General features: G+C 49.2%; 2 protein-coding genes across 6 annotated transcripts in view; both read left to right on the forward strand.

The window, feature by feature from the left end:
* Positions 1-1,932, forward strand: part of FBXW10B (F-box and WD repeat domain containing 10B) — a 33,717-nt gene extending 31,785 nt beyond the window's left edge. For 2 of the 3 annotated variants that reach the window (XM_047089969.1, XM_047089971.1), the window contains one exon: positions 1,171-1,932. In XM_047089969.1, the coding sequence (XP_046945925.1) occupies positions 1,171-1,932 (762 nt within the window). Of the gene's footprint in view, positions 1-1,123 lie in introns of all 3 variants that reach the window. The other variant, XM_047089970.1, reaches the window with a different exon arrangement.
* Positions 1,933-5,135: 3,203 nt separating this feature from the next.
* Positions 5,136-13,938, forward strand: part of TVP23C (trans-golgi network vesicle protein 23 homolog C) — a 55,880-nt gene continuing 47,077 nt past the window's right edge. For all 3 annotated transcript variants that reach the window (XM_047089706.1, XM_047089707.1, XM_047089708.1), the window contains exons 1-3: positions 5,136-5,224; positions 10,674-10,756; positions 12,469-12,613. In XM_047089706.1, the coding sequence (XP_046945662.1) occupies positions 5,213-5,224; positions 10,674-10,756; positions 12,469-12,613 (240 nt within the window). In that variant the 5' untranslated portion in view covers positions 5,136-5,212. The remainder of the gene's footprint in view (positions 5,225-10,673; positions 10,757-12,468; positions 12,614-13,938) is intronic.

Here is a 13,938-nt window from a genome sequence, read left to right on the forward strand (position 1 = left end):
TACTCACATGTGAAGACATCCTTGTTACTTCTAGGTATTAGGCACCTTGGAAGTCTTGACCATCATGCAACATGTCAGAATGAATCTCTTATCCCTGTCAAGTGACTTTTAGAACTGCTATTGTTAAAAAACATTTTAGGAACTCTTGTTCAGGAAATGCCTTTTTTGGTCACATTGTGATATATTTAGGCTGTATATTTTGATGCAGTTTTGAGTTTGGAAAATGTCCAAAGATCATTTGGAATCAAATTTGATAAATAATTAATAAGATAGAGGTCAAACTTTGTGATGCAGTTTTTGTTTAAAAATAGAGATCGGGGGGGCGCCTGGGTGGCTTGGTCGGTTAAGCGTCCGACTTTGGCTCAGGTGATGATCTCACGGTCCGTGAGTTCGAGCCTGCGTCGGGCTCTGTGCTGACAGCTCAGAGCCTGGAGCCTGTTTCAGATTCTGTGTCTCCCTCTCTCTCTGCCCCTCCCCTGTTCATGCTCTGTCTCTCTCTGTCTCAAAAATAAATAAACGTTAAAAAAAAATTAAAAAAATAAATAAATAAAAATAGAGATCGGTGGGGCACCTGGTGGCTCAGTCGGTTAAGCGTCCAACTCTTGGTTTCAGCTCAGGTCATGATCTCACGGTTCATGGGACTGAACCCCATGTCTGGCTCTGTGCTGACAGTGCTGAGCCTGCTTGGGATTCTCTCTCTACCTCTCTCTTTGCCCCTCCCTCGCTTGTGCTCTCTCTCAAGATAAATAAACATTTAACAAAATAGAGATATGATACTATAAATTTATAAGGCCTATTTTGTGTGAATCATAAATGAGGTAGAAAGCATCTTCCCACAGGGAAGTCACAAAATGTGTGGAACATTGGGATCACATATGTTCCCTCCAAAATATGCATATCTAGAGCTTAATACACACTTGTACACAAATACCAGTATATTTCGTAAAAACTTGTCGTGTTGAATATGTCATAATTTCTAGCGTTATAGAGGATTTTTGCCCACATGACGGCATACCCATTGGACAACAAAGACCTCAGATGGGTTTAACTTTCATGCATAACGAATTACTATTTTTCATGGAACACTCTGACTTGCTTTTGTTTTCTTTTTTTGAAAAACCAGATGATGAGAAAATTCAAAAAGAAAGACACCCCGTAGACATGATTAAGTGCTCGAAGAAAAAGTCCTGGCAAATCCCTATGTCACCTGACCAGTTCCTACTGACCGTTAATGCCCTGCAGCAGGCCCATAATTCGGGGGCACTTGCCTATCCCCGTAGGCCGCAAACCCAAGTCATCGATGCCCAGGGACCTTCAATTCCACACCCAAGGAAGGTCTTGAGTTTCAAAGGAAAATCAATCCAACACGCAGTTGACAGGTTGAGGCGCAGCGAGCCTCCCGTAGATGTGAAACAAACCAACATTCCCCTGGAGATCCAGAAACCGCAGCCCAACCTGAAGAACTCTTTGCACAGTCCCCGAGTCCAGTCCACCATACCCCAGCCCGTGATACGCCACCCCCGACTCACCGGCAGCTGCAAGGGTGAAGACCAAGTGACCAGCTCCACCGATGGGACCGTGCGCGCCTTCAGCCCGTTAACCAGCACGCAGGTCATTCAACCGAACCGCATGCTGGCTCCGCCAGCGGGCATGACAACCAAATCTGTCAGGAGAGAACGACCTCACTTCTGTACGACCCTTGATCCCTTTAGAGCGAACACTCAGTTCATGTTGTTGACTGTAAGGGAGGAGAAAGAGTACAGGGAGGCCAAGAGGAAGGAGGATCAGGCCAAGAAGCCCACTAAAGTGCTCGATCCAGAAAAAGCCAGCAAATCTGCATGGATCAGGAAGATCCAAGGCCTGCCTCTAGATAATTTCCTGAAGCAAGGGAAAATAGCGGCTCCTGAACTTGGACAAAACATGTTTATCTGAACCAGCCTTGGGGCATGGACATCTTACAGTAAACAGAAAACCAAGCGGATGTTGGAGTTTGGCTACTTGTTTTCTTTGTTTGTTTGTTTGTTTTGGACTGGCCCTTGGCAATGTGGGGAGTCCGAATTATCTTCCTAGAAGCCAAAGAATTGATATAATCAAAGTAAGAAAAGAGGGGGAGCTGGGAGCTGGGAGCGATTGGCATCTGTGTTCCCACTGAAAACCACCGAAACTTCCGAAAGCCCAACTTCACTGGTGGGAGATGGGAAAGTGATCATTGGAAATTGAATACCACTCATCATTACCAGTTTAGGGCTACCATTCTGATCGCACATGAATGATGGGATTGTGTTAGAATAATGCATTGGAATTCTCGGGTATTTTTGCACGGAAGCCTGATGAAGTTCAATGAGCTCAGTTAAGCATCTAAAAGGAGATACCCTCAATGGGGTTGACCTACTGCATTGGAGAACGTTGTGCGTTCTTTTCCTTCTCAGGGCTCTTATGGAAGAGAATTAGGCATAGACATCTTTTCTTCGAAGAGGGACACTAATATCAAGTGTGTGGATGTTTCTACTTAGACCTTCCAAGATGGTGTCAGGGACCAGGCAGGTAAAAGAGGGCGGCACACTACTGGAGCGATTGGAGAGCTCAAGCCTCCTGCTCCGTGGCTCAGCATGACCATAGGATGGTGTGAGATAGTAGAAAATATATATTGGTCTCTGCCCCCAGTTCCTGGCACAGAGCTCCTGAAACCCTTGTAAATTCCTAAGTGATACGAACACCAGGAACATCTCTTCTTTTTAACGAGGCGACTCAGAGTGGGCTCCTGGATGGGTCCTTGATGGGGGCTGGTCGGTCACCAGAAAGCTTGGGAATTTTAGCCCCACCCCACATCCTCTCCAGAGAGGAGAGAGCTCCAGAGAGGAGTTAATGATCCATCATGCCTACGGTGATGAAACCTCCGTAAAAATCTCAACAGTATGGGGTTCAGAGTGCTTCCAGATTGGTGCACACATCCATGCACTGGGAGGGTGATGCACCCCAACTCCATGGACCCTCCCAGGCCTTGCCTATATGTGTCTCTTTGTCCGGTTGTTCATCTGTATCTTTTAATAAGCTGGCACATGTAAGTGTTTCCTCGAGTTCTGTGAACTCCTCTAGCAAATTACTTGAACTCAAGAGGGGGGGTCATCGGAACCTCAAATCTATAGCCACTTGGTCAGGAGCGCAGTGATAAACTGGGTTTCCAACTGGCGTGTGAAGAATGAGCGTATGTGAGAGACAGAAAGAGGGAGGGAGAGCTGGCACGCAAGAGAGTCTTCTGGGACCGAGCCCATAACCTGTGGGATCTGGCTCTATCTCTTTAAAATGTCAGAATTGAATTGAATTGTAGGACACCCAGCTGCTGTCACTGAGAACTGCTTGGTGTGGGGCAGGAACTCCCACACATCTGGTGACCAGAAGTGAAGTGTTTTATGTGAGGAGTAAAAGAGACAGCAGAGAAGTACAGTAGGGAAGAAGTGGGCTTTTCCCTGCACAGCAGAGAGACTGAACTGAGCCTTTCCTATACAGGTGGTAATGAATTCAAGTAGAACGCAAACCAAAAACAACACAAAACTCCACAACCCACACACTGGATGGGGCGCCAAACACATGGCATGGGCAGGCTAGAGGCACAGGCCACCTCTTCAGGGCCTTCGCTTTTCACCTCCAAGTGCGGGACCGTAATTCTTTGCCAAGGTTTCTCCTTTAAGAATTTATTTTTTTCATTATTAGGATATTAAGTTTATTTATTTATTAAGAAAGTTTTGGTGGGGGCGCCCTGGGTGGCTCAGTCCATTAAGCATCTGACTTCGGCTAGGGTCATGATCTTGCGGCTGGTGAGTTCGAGTCCCCCATCGGGATCTGAGCTGACAGCGTGCAGCCTGGAGCCTGCTTGGGATTCTGTGTCTCCCCCTCTCTCTGCCTCTAACCTACTCGCATTCTGTCTCTGATTAAAAACATTTTTAAAAAAAAATCTTCAGGGGCGCCTGGGTGGCGCAGTTGGTTAAGCGTCCGACTTCAGCCAGGTCACGATCTCGCGGTCCGTGAGTTCGAGCCCCGCGTCAGGCTCTGGGCTGACGGCTCGGAGCCTGGAGCCTGTTTCCGATTCTGTGTCTCCCTCTCTCTCTGCCCCTCCCCCGTTCATGCTCTGTCTCTCTCTGTCCCAAAAATAAATAAAAAAAAAAAAGTTGAAAAAAAAATTAAAAAAAAAATCTTCATTTATCTTTGAGAAAGAGAGACAGAGTGTGAGTGGGGGAGGAAGAGAGAGAGAGGGAGACACAGAATCCGAAGAAGGCTCCAGGTTCTGAGCTGTGAGCACAGAGCCTGACTCCGGGCTGGCATCACGAACTAGTTCATAACCTGAACGGAAGTCGGACACTTAACCCAGGCGCCCCTAGGATATTAAGTTTAAAGTAGCACCGGCAAATAGCCATGTAAAAATTGTGATTTCAACGTAAAGGATCCCCTGGATGAAGGAAATGTGCTAATACACATTATTCTATGAGTGTTCCAGTAGCACGCTGATGTAGGTCAGGCAGATAGGATATTCTTATAATCACACTGTTGCAGTCACAGTTTCAAAGATGATGTAAAAGTCTCTGAATTTCAGATCCTTCATGGAGCAAAATGACATCACCGGAGATTAAACTTAAAACAGTATTAAGAATTACACTTACTATGTACTAAGCACACTTAACCCTGTTCGGATACCATCATCATCCTCACTTTACAAAACTGAGGAAAGACGTATATAAGGTTATTGGATAGCTAGTACCCGGAGAAGCCGGGACTCAAACACACGCTCTCACCCGCTTTGTTCCTTATTGTTTGCAGGCGTCGATTTTCCTCCCACAATAAAACTCGAGTCCCCCGCCCTGTTCCTTCTAAATAGCGTCCCAGACATTTGCCGCGCCCCCGACGCCCCGCCCACACGCTCGCCTCTCCCTCCATGCCCCGCCCCCGACGCACCGTCCCCCGCACTCGCCCCGCCCCCCGGATCTCTCGCCCCGCCTCGCGTCCCGCCCCGAGGCCGCCCCGCCCCCGGGCGCCTCGCCCACACGCTCGTCCCGCCCCGGAAGCCACGCCTCCTCAGTTCCTCCTCCCGCAAAGCACCTGGAAGCGGAAGCGGGGACGGGCTGAGCTTGTGCTTTGCTCCTCCCCTCCTATGGGGACCTGGTCGCGTCAGTGGCCGCGCTGACGTGGCTCCCGGAAGTGGGCCTGGCGCAGGGCGGTCATGTTGCAGCAGGTGAGGGGCCGCGGGCGCGTCTTGAGGGTGGGTGTGGCTGGGCGCCGGGCTTGCTGGGTCCCGGGGGGGCGCGAGTCTGGCGTCCCGGGGCCGTTGTGCCCGCGCCCCCGCTGGCTGACCGAGCCCCGGGGTTGGGGAGCCGGAGGGAGCGTAGCTGGGGCCCCGAGGCCTCGGTGGGAGGTGGGGGTGCCCCGGCTGAGCCTCGGAGGGACGGCTGCGGGGTGTGCAGAAGCGCATCGCCAGCAGAGGTGGGGCGCCGGATCGCACGGGTGCCGGTGCCGTGTTGAGGAAACGCCCTCGGTGTGAAGTTGCGGGTGGTCTGGCTTTCCCCAACCATTCGGGGACTTTCGGGGGTGCAGTGCGATCCTGCAGGAGTAGGAGACACCGCCAGGCCCTTGCGGTCAAGTGCTTGTTGCCGAAGTAACACTAATGGTGATTGTTGATCACTTCGATGGTCACGGCTGTGCCCTTAGAGTTAATTACAGTTTGCAGGTCTAGACCAGAGATGAGGAAGAAGAATCATCTCTTGCTAGGTTAAACAAAACAAAACAAAACAAAACAAAACAAAACAAAACAAAACAAAACTTTTTGCCGTTTATCGTGCACTTTCACTTGAGTATCCATAGCCTTTTTTTTTTTTTTTTTCCATTGAGGGATTACTACGGCCCAGGCACCGTTCTAGGCCCTAGGATAGGGCTGTGAACGGCACACATTTCTTACCCTGAAATGTGTGAGTTGTAGGGTGCTGGGGGTGGGGGCTTGTCGATGGGTTGGGGTGGGGAGACCTAACTAGTTACATATGAGGATGTTTCCAGGTAATGCCAGCAAAGACAAAGTGACGTATGTGGCAAGTATCTGGGAATAGGGCAGCCTTAGAATTTATGGTCAGTAAAGACCACTCTAAGGAGGTTGCTTGAGTAGACAAGATCCAATGATGGTTTGATTCTGCTTTCTGAACCTGCATCCAGGCTGAAGGAAGCTGGAGAAAAACACACAGCCATACGGACCGTTCCCAAGTCCAGTTTGTGACCATGAACCTCAAGCGGGCCCTTAAGGCTGCCAGGCACTCGTCCCCACGTTCCCACAGGCTCCTCCCTCTCCCACCCTCCTGGGCCACTACTGAGGTTCCTTTTTCCTCAGACCTTCAGCCTTCCTTCCCTCCCTCTGCATCCACCGAGAAAGTAGAAGCCATCAGAAGAGAATTTCACACCACCAGCCATGTGCTTCTTTGCCCAGGATCTCCCATATACTCTACCTTTCTTTTCCTGTTCGTTCTCCATCCTTAGGCCATCCTGCCTACTCGTGCGCTGGTTTCCGTGCCTCTGGCCTGCTGGAAGGTGGTGCTCCAGCAACTCTCTCTTTGCTTTTCTCCATCATCACTGTTTTCTTTCCGTTTTTAAAAGCTTGTTTTTAAAAAAAAAAAAAAAAAATTATTTATTTATTTTGAGAGCGAGCGTGGGTGCAAGCTGGGGAAAGGGCAGAGAGGGAGAGAGAATCCCAAGCAGGCTCTGTGCGGTCGGCGCAGAGCCCTGAAGGGGGGCTTGATCCTGTGAACCTTGAGATCGTGACCTGGGCCGAAATCAAGAGTCGGAGGCCCAACCGGCTGAGCCACCCAGGCGCCACCAAAGCTTAAGTTGACATATAAACATGCTTTAATTTCTCCTGCCTTAAAAAATAAAAACTTCACTCTAAACGCCCTTTGAGGTATCACCCCATTCTTAGTTCCTTAAGATTTATGGGGCGCCTGGGTGGCTCGGTCGGTTAAGCGTCCGGCTTCGGCTCAGGTCATGATCTCACGGTCTGTGAGTTCGAGCCCCGCATCGGGCTCTGTGCTGACAGCTCAGAGCCTGAAGCCTGTTTCAGGTTCTGTGTCTTCCTCTCTCTCTGCCCCTCCCCTGTTCACGCTCTGTCTCTGTCTCAAAAATAAACGTTAAAAAATTAAAAAAAAAAAAGATTTATTTATACTTGTCTCTTACTTTTTCTGTTGTCTCTTGTGTCCATTCTAGTCTGGTTTTCTCCCTCTTCCGTCTGCCATCCTGAAACTGCTCTTAGTGAGGTCACTGATGACCGGTTAGAAATACAGTGGTCTTGGGGCCACTAAGTGGGTTAAGAATCCGACTTCGGCTCTGGTCATGACCTCATGGCTCGTGAGTTGGAGCCGCACATCGGGCTCTGTGCAAACAGCTCAGAGCCCGGAGCCTGCTTTGGGTTCTGTGTCGCCCTCTCTCTCTGCTCCTACCCCATTTGCACTCTCTCAAAAAAGAAACATTAAAAAAAAAAAAGAAAGAAATACAGTAGTCTCTGTGGTTTTCATCCTCCTTGTGAGCAGCATTTGATACGGTTGATCTGACCCTCCTCCTGGAAGCACTTTCTTCCCCTGCCTTCCCGGACACCACCCCCCTGGTTCAGCTCCTAGGCCTTAGCACATCCTCTCCAGCCCCCACTGCTTACTCCTTCTCATCTTTCTGACCCCTAAATATTGGGAGTGCCCAAGCGTCTGTCTTTGGTGCTTTCGTTTTTAGCTGCTCAGGACAAAAACTTTGGAATCTTCCTTAACCCCTTTTCTCTTACGCCCACGTTCAGCCCGTCAGCAAATCCTGTCATTTCCACTCTAAGACGTATTTGGAATCTAGATGTTTTTCGCCACCTCCACTGCCTCCTCCGGAGACCAAGCCATTGCTTCTTGGCACAAAGCTTCACAGCTTTGTGCCTTTGTCTTTCCCCTCCTTCTCCCAGCTTCTCCATGCAGTGACCAGAATTTTCATTTAACACCTAAATCAGAACATTCTAGAAGATGCTAGTGGTTCCCCTTCTCAGTTTTTTAAAAAAGTCTTAGTATCAGCATCTTCAGGTTAAAGGTCCAAAACCAAACTCTTTTTCTTTTTTAAATTTTTTAATGTTTATTTATTTATTTGGGGAGAGACAGAATGTAAGCAGGCAAGAGGCGGAGAGAGAGGGAGACACAGAATCGGAAGCAGGCTCCCGGCTCCGAGTTGTCAGCACAGAACCCGATGTGGGGCTCGAACTCACTGACCGGGAGATCATGACCTGAGCCGAGCTTCGAAGCTGAACCGACTGAGCCACCCAGGCGCCCCAAACTTAATGTCTTAATAGAAATTTATCTTATAGTTCCAGGTCAGAAGTCAAAAACAAGTCAAGGGCTAAGGAGGCACCAGGATACTCTTCCCCTCTCAAACTCCTTAATTCAAAAATCTGTTTGCTAAAAATTTACGTATTTACAGATTCCAAGCATTAGCACCAGGAAGTCTGGCAGGACTGAGAGGAGGCATTATCAGTCCACCACAGTTCAAGAAGGGGGTGCGGCCCGAGATAAGGTCTTCGAGGTGGGCGGGGCCAGGTGGTGATGGTTCTGATGGGTAGTCCATTTTTATGAAGTCAAAGCCCTCTGGGTGTTAAGTAGGGAGATGATACGTATGAGAGGTCACCCCATCTGCTGGATATAGATTGGATTGTTGGGATCAAGGAGAAGTGTCCGCTTTTCAGACCCTAGCATCATATTGTGGATCTCAGTCTTGGCTGTACATTATTGTCATCTGAGGGGCTTTAAAAAAATCCAGATGCCCAGACCACACCCCAGACCACCTTGGGGTGGGGATCAGGTATCAGGGTTTCTTTTTCTTTTTCTTTTTCTTTTTCTCTTTCTCTTTCTCTTTCTCTTTCTCTTTCTCTTTCTCTTTTTCTCTTCTCTTCTCTTTTCTCTTTTCTCTTCTTTTCTCTTCTCTTCTTTTCCCTTTCCCCTTCCTTCCTTCCTTCCCTCCTTCCTTCCTTCCTTCCTTCCATCTTTCTGTCTACCTTTCTTTGTGTCTTTCTGTCTTGTACCCAAGGCAGTTTCAACCTGTGAGCCAAGGTTGAGAACCACTGGTCTCAGATCTGAGTCTATTTTCCTCTTAAAACCTTAGCTCTCATTCTGCTTCTCTCACTGTTCTCTTACTCCGTGGACCCCTACATAGACCTTGTGTGTTTCTACTCTCTGCCTTTGAAAATATACCTAGTCAAGGGACTGGAGTGAGCAGGAGGCCTTGCTCTGTCGGCACCCAGCACATAAGCTCTCCTCTGGAGCCCTTTGGTAGGAAAGATTCGCTTCCTCCTCTGTGCTCCCGTTTGCACTCCTGTTTCTCCTGGCTCAGATCACAGTCTGCAGTTGCCTCCTTTGTTCATCCGCTCCCGCCTTCAAGAAATATTGTGCCGCCTGGCCGGGTGCTATGTGGTACACCGGGACTTACTACAACGCAGTGACAGTCCTTGCCCCCAGGAGCTTAGTGTCTAGATGGAGGTGGTCCTTGGAGAGCTGTAGTAAGATTGTCGGGCAGGCGGGGATTGGAAATGGGAAGCCTGGGGATTTCAGGGCAAGTTTCTCAGCTCTTTCGGTATTGTAGCTGAAATTTCCCAGGTGGATTTGGTGTTGCCTGAGGACTTGCTGTGTAGGGGATGGAGAAGGGAAGAGCATTCTGGGTGGAGAAAAGATGTGAAAGGCAGGCAGATGGGAGCCCCTGGTGTTTTCTGAGAACACGTAGCGTAGCAGTAGAACTGTATCAAGGGAGCGTCGGAAGGGAAGGAGGGGATCGGGTGGAGGAGGTGAGTTTTACCTTCTACCCGGAGGAGCACCGCTGAGAACGATTTGCGAGGGGAAGGACCCAGTGTGACTGTCCTGTGAGGAAGATTGCCCTGTGGGTGATGAGGGGCTGGAGTCCGGCAGGGAGGAGGTGAAGGCAGGTGGGTGGTGGGTGGCTGGCGCCAGGCAAGGGGTGAGAGCAGGTTCGTCGTGGTTGCGGCTGAGGCTGGGCTGAGGCCGCATCGGTCGAGGTGTGAGCCACCCTGAGGGTCCGAGGCCGAGAGAGGGAGAAAGGCTGTGCGTCGAGGGCGGAAGACAGAAGGGGAGGTCCCGGCTCAGGGTTTTTGAAACCTCTTTCCAGCAACAGATGACCCCTGAAGAAGTTCATATGCTGACCGGAGAGGTCCCAGAGGAAGACCTAAGATACAAGAGAGTGTAAATAAAGGGGAAATTGATGGAGGAGGCAGGAAAGGAAGAGATTCCGAGCCCCATGGCTGGTTTCACGTTGGATAAACAGAGACTAGTGAGAAGGGGTCGGGGAAACAGGGGTGCAGGCAGATGATTTCGTGAAGGAGCCAAAAGCATGGAGTTTGTCCCCGGGGGTCCCTGCTGGTGACGGAGCCCCTGAGCGCAGCCGCAGCCGTGGGAAGTTTACAGGAGCGTTGTTGGCCCCCCATGGTTTGTCCCAGGGCTCAGCAGCGGGGTAGCGATGGCTCGTTGCCAGCCGACGGGGGTGCCCTTTCGCCAGGTTGTGAATTCCCGATGTCCGGGACCGTGTCTGTCTTTGCTTTCCATTTTGGCGTGGTGCCTTCTATGTAGGAGACACGCAAGTACTGAGTTTCCTCTTGCTTCACGGATATTTAATTTTCCTGCTAGGACAGTAATGATGACACCGAGGATGTCTCCCTGTTTGATGCGGAAGAGGAGACCACTAACAGACCAAAAAAATCCAAAATCAGGTAAGAGGGTGAGTCGTCGGAGTTGGGTTCTGTGTGTCGACGGGTGCCGGCCGGTGGCATTCAAGGCAGAGCGGTTGTCACGAACTTGTGCGCAGCGGCCACCTGGCAGTTTGAGCTCTGGTCTGGGGCACAGACGACAGTTCAGATTTGCTGTGGGAGTTTACTCAGTGCCGCGTCTTCACGTCTGCGAAGCCGATTTTGTGAACCCTCGTGTGTTTACTTCCACCACTTGTTTACCAAGAGTGCATCGTTCCTTTAGACCCTGTGCGTGTTGCATTCGGATTGATTGTGCAGATTTCAGAATCGGATCTTTTGTCGATAACACGAACACGTCAAGCCAAACAGACTTCGATTCCAAATTCAGGTCCCTGTCAAGAGATTGGCTTACTGCGGTTGACTCCCACCTGACCTTTGAGAAGATGATGCTGAGTGAGAGACGGCAGTCACAAAAGACCACTTGTATGCTTTCATTTATACGAAATGCCCAGAATAGGCAAATCTGTAGAGACGATAGTACGTTAGCGGTTGTCTGTGGCTGGAGAGAGGGGTGGGGTTGGGGCGGATGAGGAGGGACTGCCCGTGGGTCCTGAGTTTGTTTTGGGGTAATGAGAAAGTTCCAAAGGTGAGCGCGTGGTTCTGTGAATATACCAAAAAACTGTTGGGGCCTACATTTTAAATAGACGAATTGTGGGGTATGTGGATTATACCTCAATAAAGCGTTAAAACCAAAAGTCTGCCTGAGAGCTACTTTGCCTTAAAGCCAGAAGTGATTTCTGAAGGCCTAGGAGTTCTGTTGTATTTTTATTCATTTTAATTTCTAACTAATTTCTGTGCCCAGCATGGGGCTCGAACTCGGGACCCCGAAGTCAAGAGTCGCGTGGTCTACTGACTCTGCCAGCCAGGCACCCTGGAATTAGTTTTTTATGTGACAGTAATTTCTTTTTTAATAAAAAAAAATTTTTTTTTAATGTTTATTTCTGAGAGAGAGAGAGAGAGCGCGCGCGCGCGCGCGCGCGTGCGCGTGAGGGAGGGGCAGAGAGAAAGGGAGACACAGAATCCGAAGCAGGCTCCAGGCTCCGAGCTGTCAGCACAGAACCCAGTGTGGGGCTCGAACTCATGAACCGTGAGATCATGACCTGAGCCGAAGTTGGATGCTCAACCGACTGAGCCACCGAGGCGCCCCATCTTCTTAAATTTTTTTTAACGTTTTGAGAGACAGAGAAAGAGCATGATCAGGGGAGGGGCAGAGAGAGAGAGGGAGACACAGAATCCGAAGCAGGCTCCAGGCTCCGAGCTGTCAGCATAGAGCCCGGCGCAGGGCTCGAACCCACGAACCGTGAGATCATGACCCGAGCCAAAGTCGGACGCTCAACCGCCTGAGCCACCCAGGCGCCCCGCCCCATATGACAAAATAGTTTTTAATCCCGAGAGTATAGTTTCCTGAATTCTCCAAGCTTGGCAGAGTGGCTCAAATATTTTGTGAAAGTTCAAGTCCTACTTGCATACGGTATTTTCTGTGGCAGCAGGGCCCGGTCAGATAATGGGACTTAATGTAAAAATAGAGGAGGCCATTTGCTTTTTCCTCAGAGTCGTCTCTTGTTTTGACCAAACCCCGGCTGGCGGCTGCTGTGGCGGAAGGCGTCGTGCATCTGTGTCCGCAGCCCCTGTGCTGAAGCATAATTGCCTTTCTTTCACTGTGTTTTGATTTTCAGACACCCGGTGGCGTCATTTTTCCATTTGTTCTTTCGAGTCAGTGCCATCGTCGTCTATCTGCTCTGTGAGTTGTTCAGCAGCAGCTTTATTGCCTGTATGGTGACAATTATCTTGTTGTTGTCATGTGACTTTTGGGCGGTCAAGGTAGGTCTGATTGTTTTCTCATTTTAACGTTGTATTTGATGTGATGAGACTGAACGATGTATGAACCGTGGGGGGAGAATGACCCTTAGCATCTTGGATTTGTTTTCATTTATATCTTTCTGTCACCGCAGGCGTCCCGTGTGTTAAGGTCTATCATCAGATCACATGCAGGTTATTACACTACTACTGATTTATCTGTGCCTTATGGCGGCCTCCATCAGCCTTAAAATTAAACAAAGAAGCAAAATGTGATCGCAGCCACAGGTCCTGTATACTGTTTCTAATTCATATCACTTGTTTTGCTTCAGGGCGTGCTGTGTACGATATCTAGATAAGAGCCCAGGAGAGAGCATGCACACATTCTTGAGGAGCGTGCCCGCCATTCACAAAGGCCCCCATGCGTGTCCCAGGGCGGTGTTTCTCCACCAGGACCAGTTTCGTTCCCCAGAGGACGACTGTCCATGTCCGAAGACAGTTTTGGTTGTCACAGCTGGGGTTGGGGAGGTGTTCTGCTGACAGCCAGTGGGTAGAGGCCTTGGATGCTGCCAACGTCCTAAGGTGCACAGGATAGCCCCCTACAACGAAAAATTTTCTGACCCCAGATGTCAGTAGTGCAGAGGTTGAGAAACCCTGCTAGAAGGGATAAGAGGGAGTAAGAAATGGTTTTAAACTCAAAGGCAACTGTAAGTAGAGGGATGGGCGGATAGACAGATAGACACCTAGATAGATGGACGCGTGATAAGGTAACTGTAGTAAAATATTAAATACAGACTCTAGCGGTAGGCATTTGGGTGCTCACTATAAAATGTGACTTTGCTGTGTGTTTGGAAATTTTCAGAGTCAAATGGTGGGGGAAAAAAATCAAAGGTTTAAAAAAAAAAAAAAAAAAAGCTAATTTTGGAATTTCCGAGACGTGTGTATTGATTCGGAGGCCAGTAAGGTGTTACAAGTCTATTCCCAGCCACCAACCCGACCATTTTTTTAGACCTTTCAGTTCTCCCACCAGAAATGGCTGGCTCGGTGGTCACCAGTTTCCATAGGCCACAAAATGCTGAGAATGGGGATTATAAAGGTCTCTCTTTTTCTTTTTAAAGTTTCTTTATTAATTTTGAGAGAGACAGAAGGAGTGCGCTCCAGGTGGGGAGGGGCAGAGAGAGAGGGAGAGAGAGGATCTCTGAGCTGAAATCGAGTCAGAGGCTGAACCAACTGAGCTACCCAGGCGTCCCCATAAAGGTCTCTTTTATTTAGGCTTTTTTATTTTTTATTTATTTTTTTTTTATTACTGTCTTTGGCTTGTATTTCTTTGAATTTCTTCTGTTGCTTTA

This window comes from Lynx rufus, unplaced genomic scaffold (assembly GCF_022079265.1).
Source record: "Lynx rufus isolate CCGP_SWC_20201006 ecotype Redwood Valley unplaced genomic scaffold, mLynRuf1.p SCAF_28, whole genome shotgun sequence".
NCBI lineage: Eukaryota > Metazoa > Chordata > Mammalia > Carnivora > Felidae > Lynx > Lynx rufus.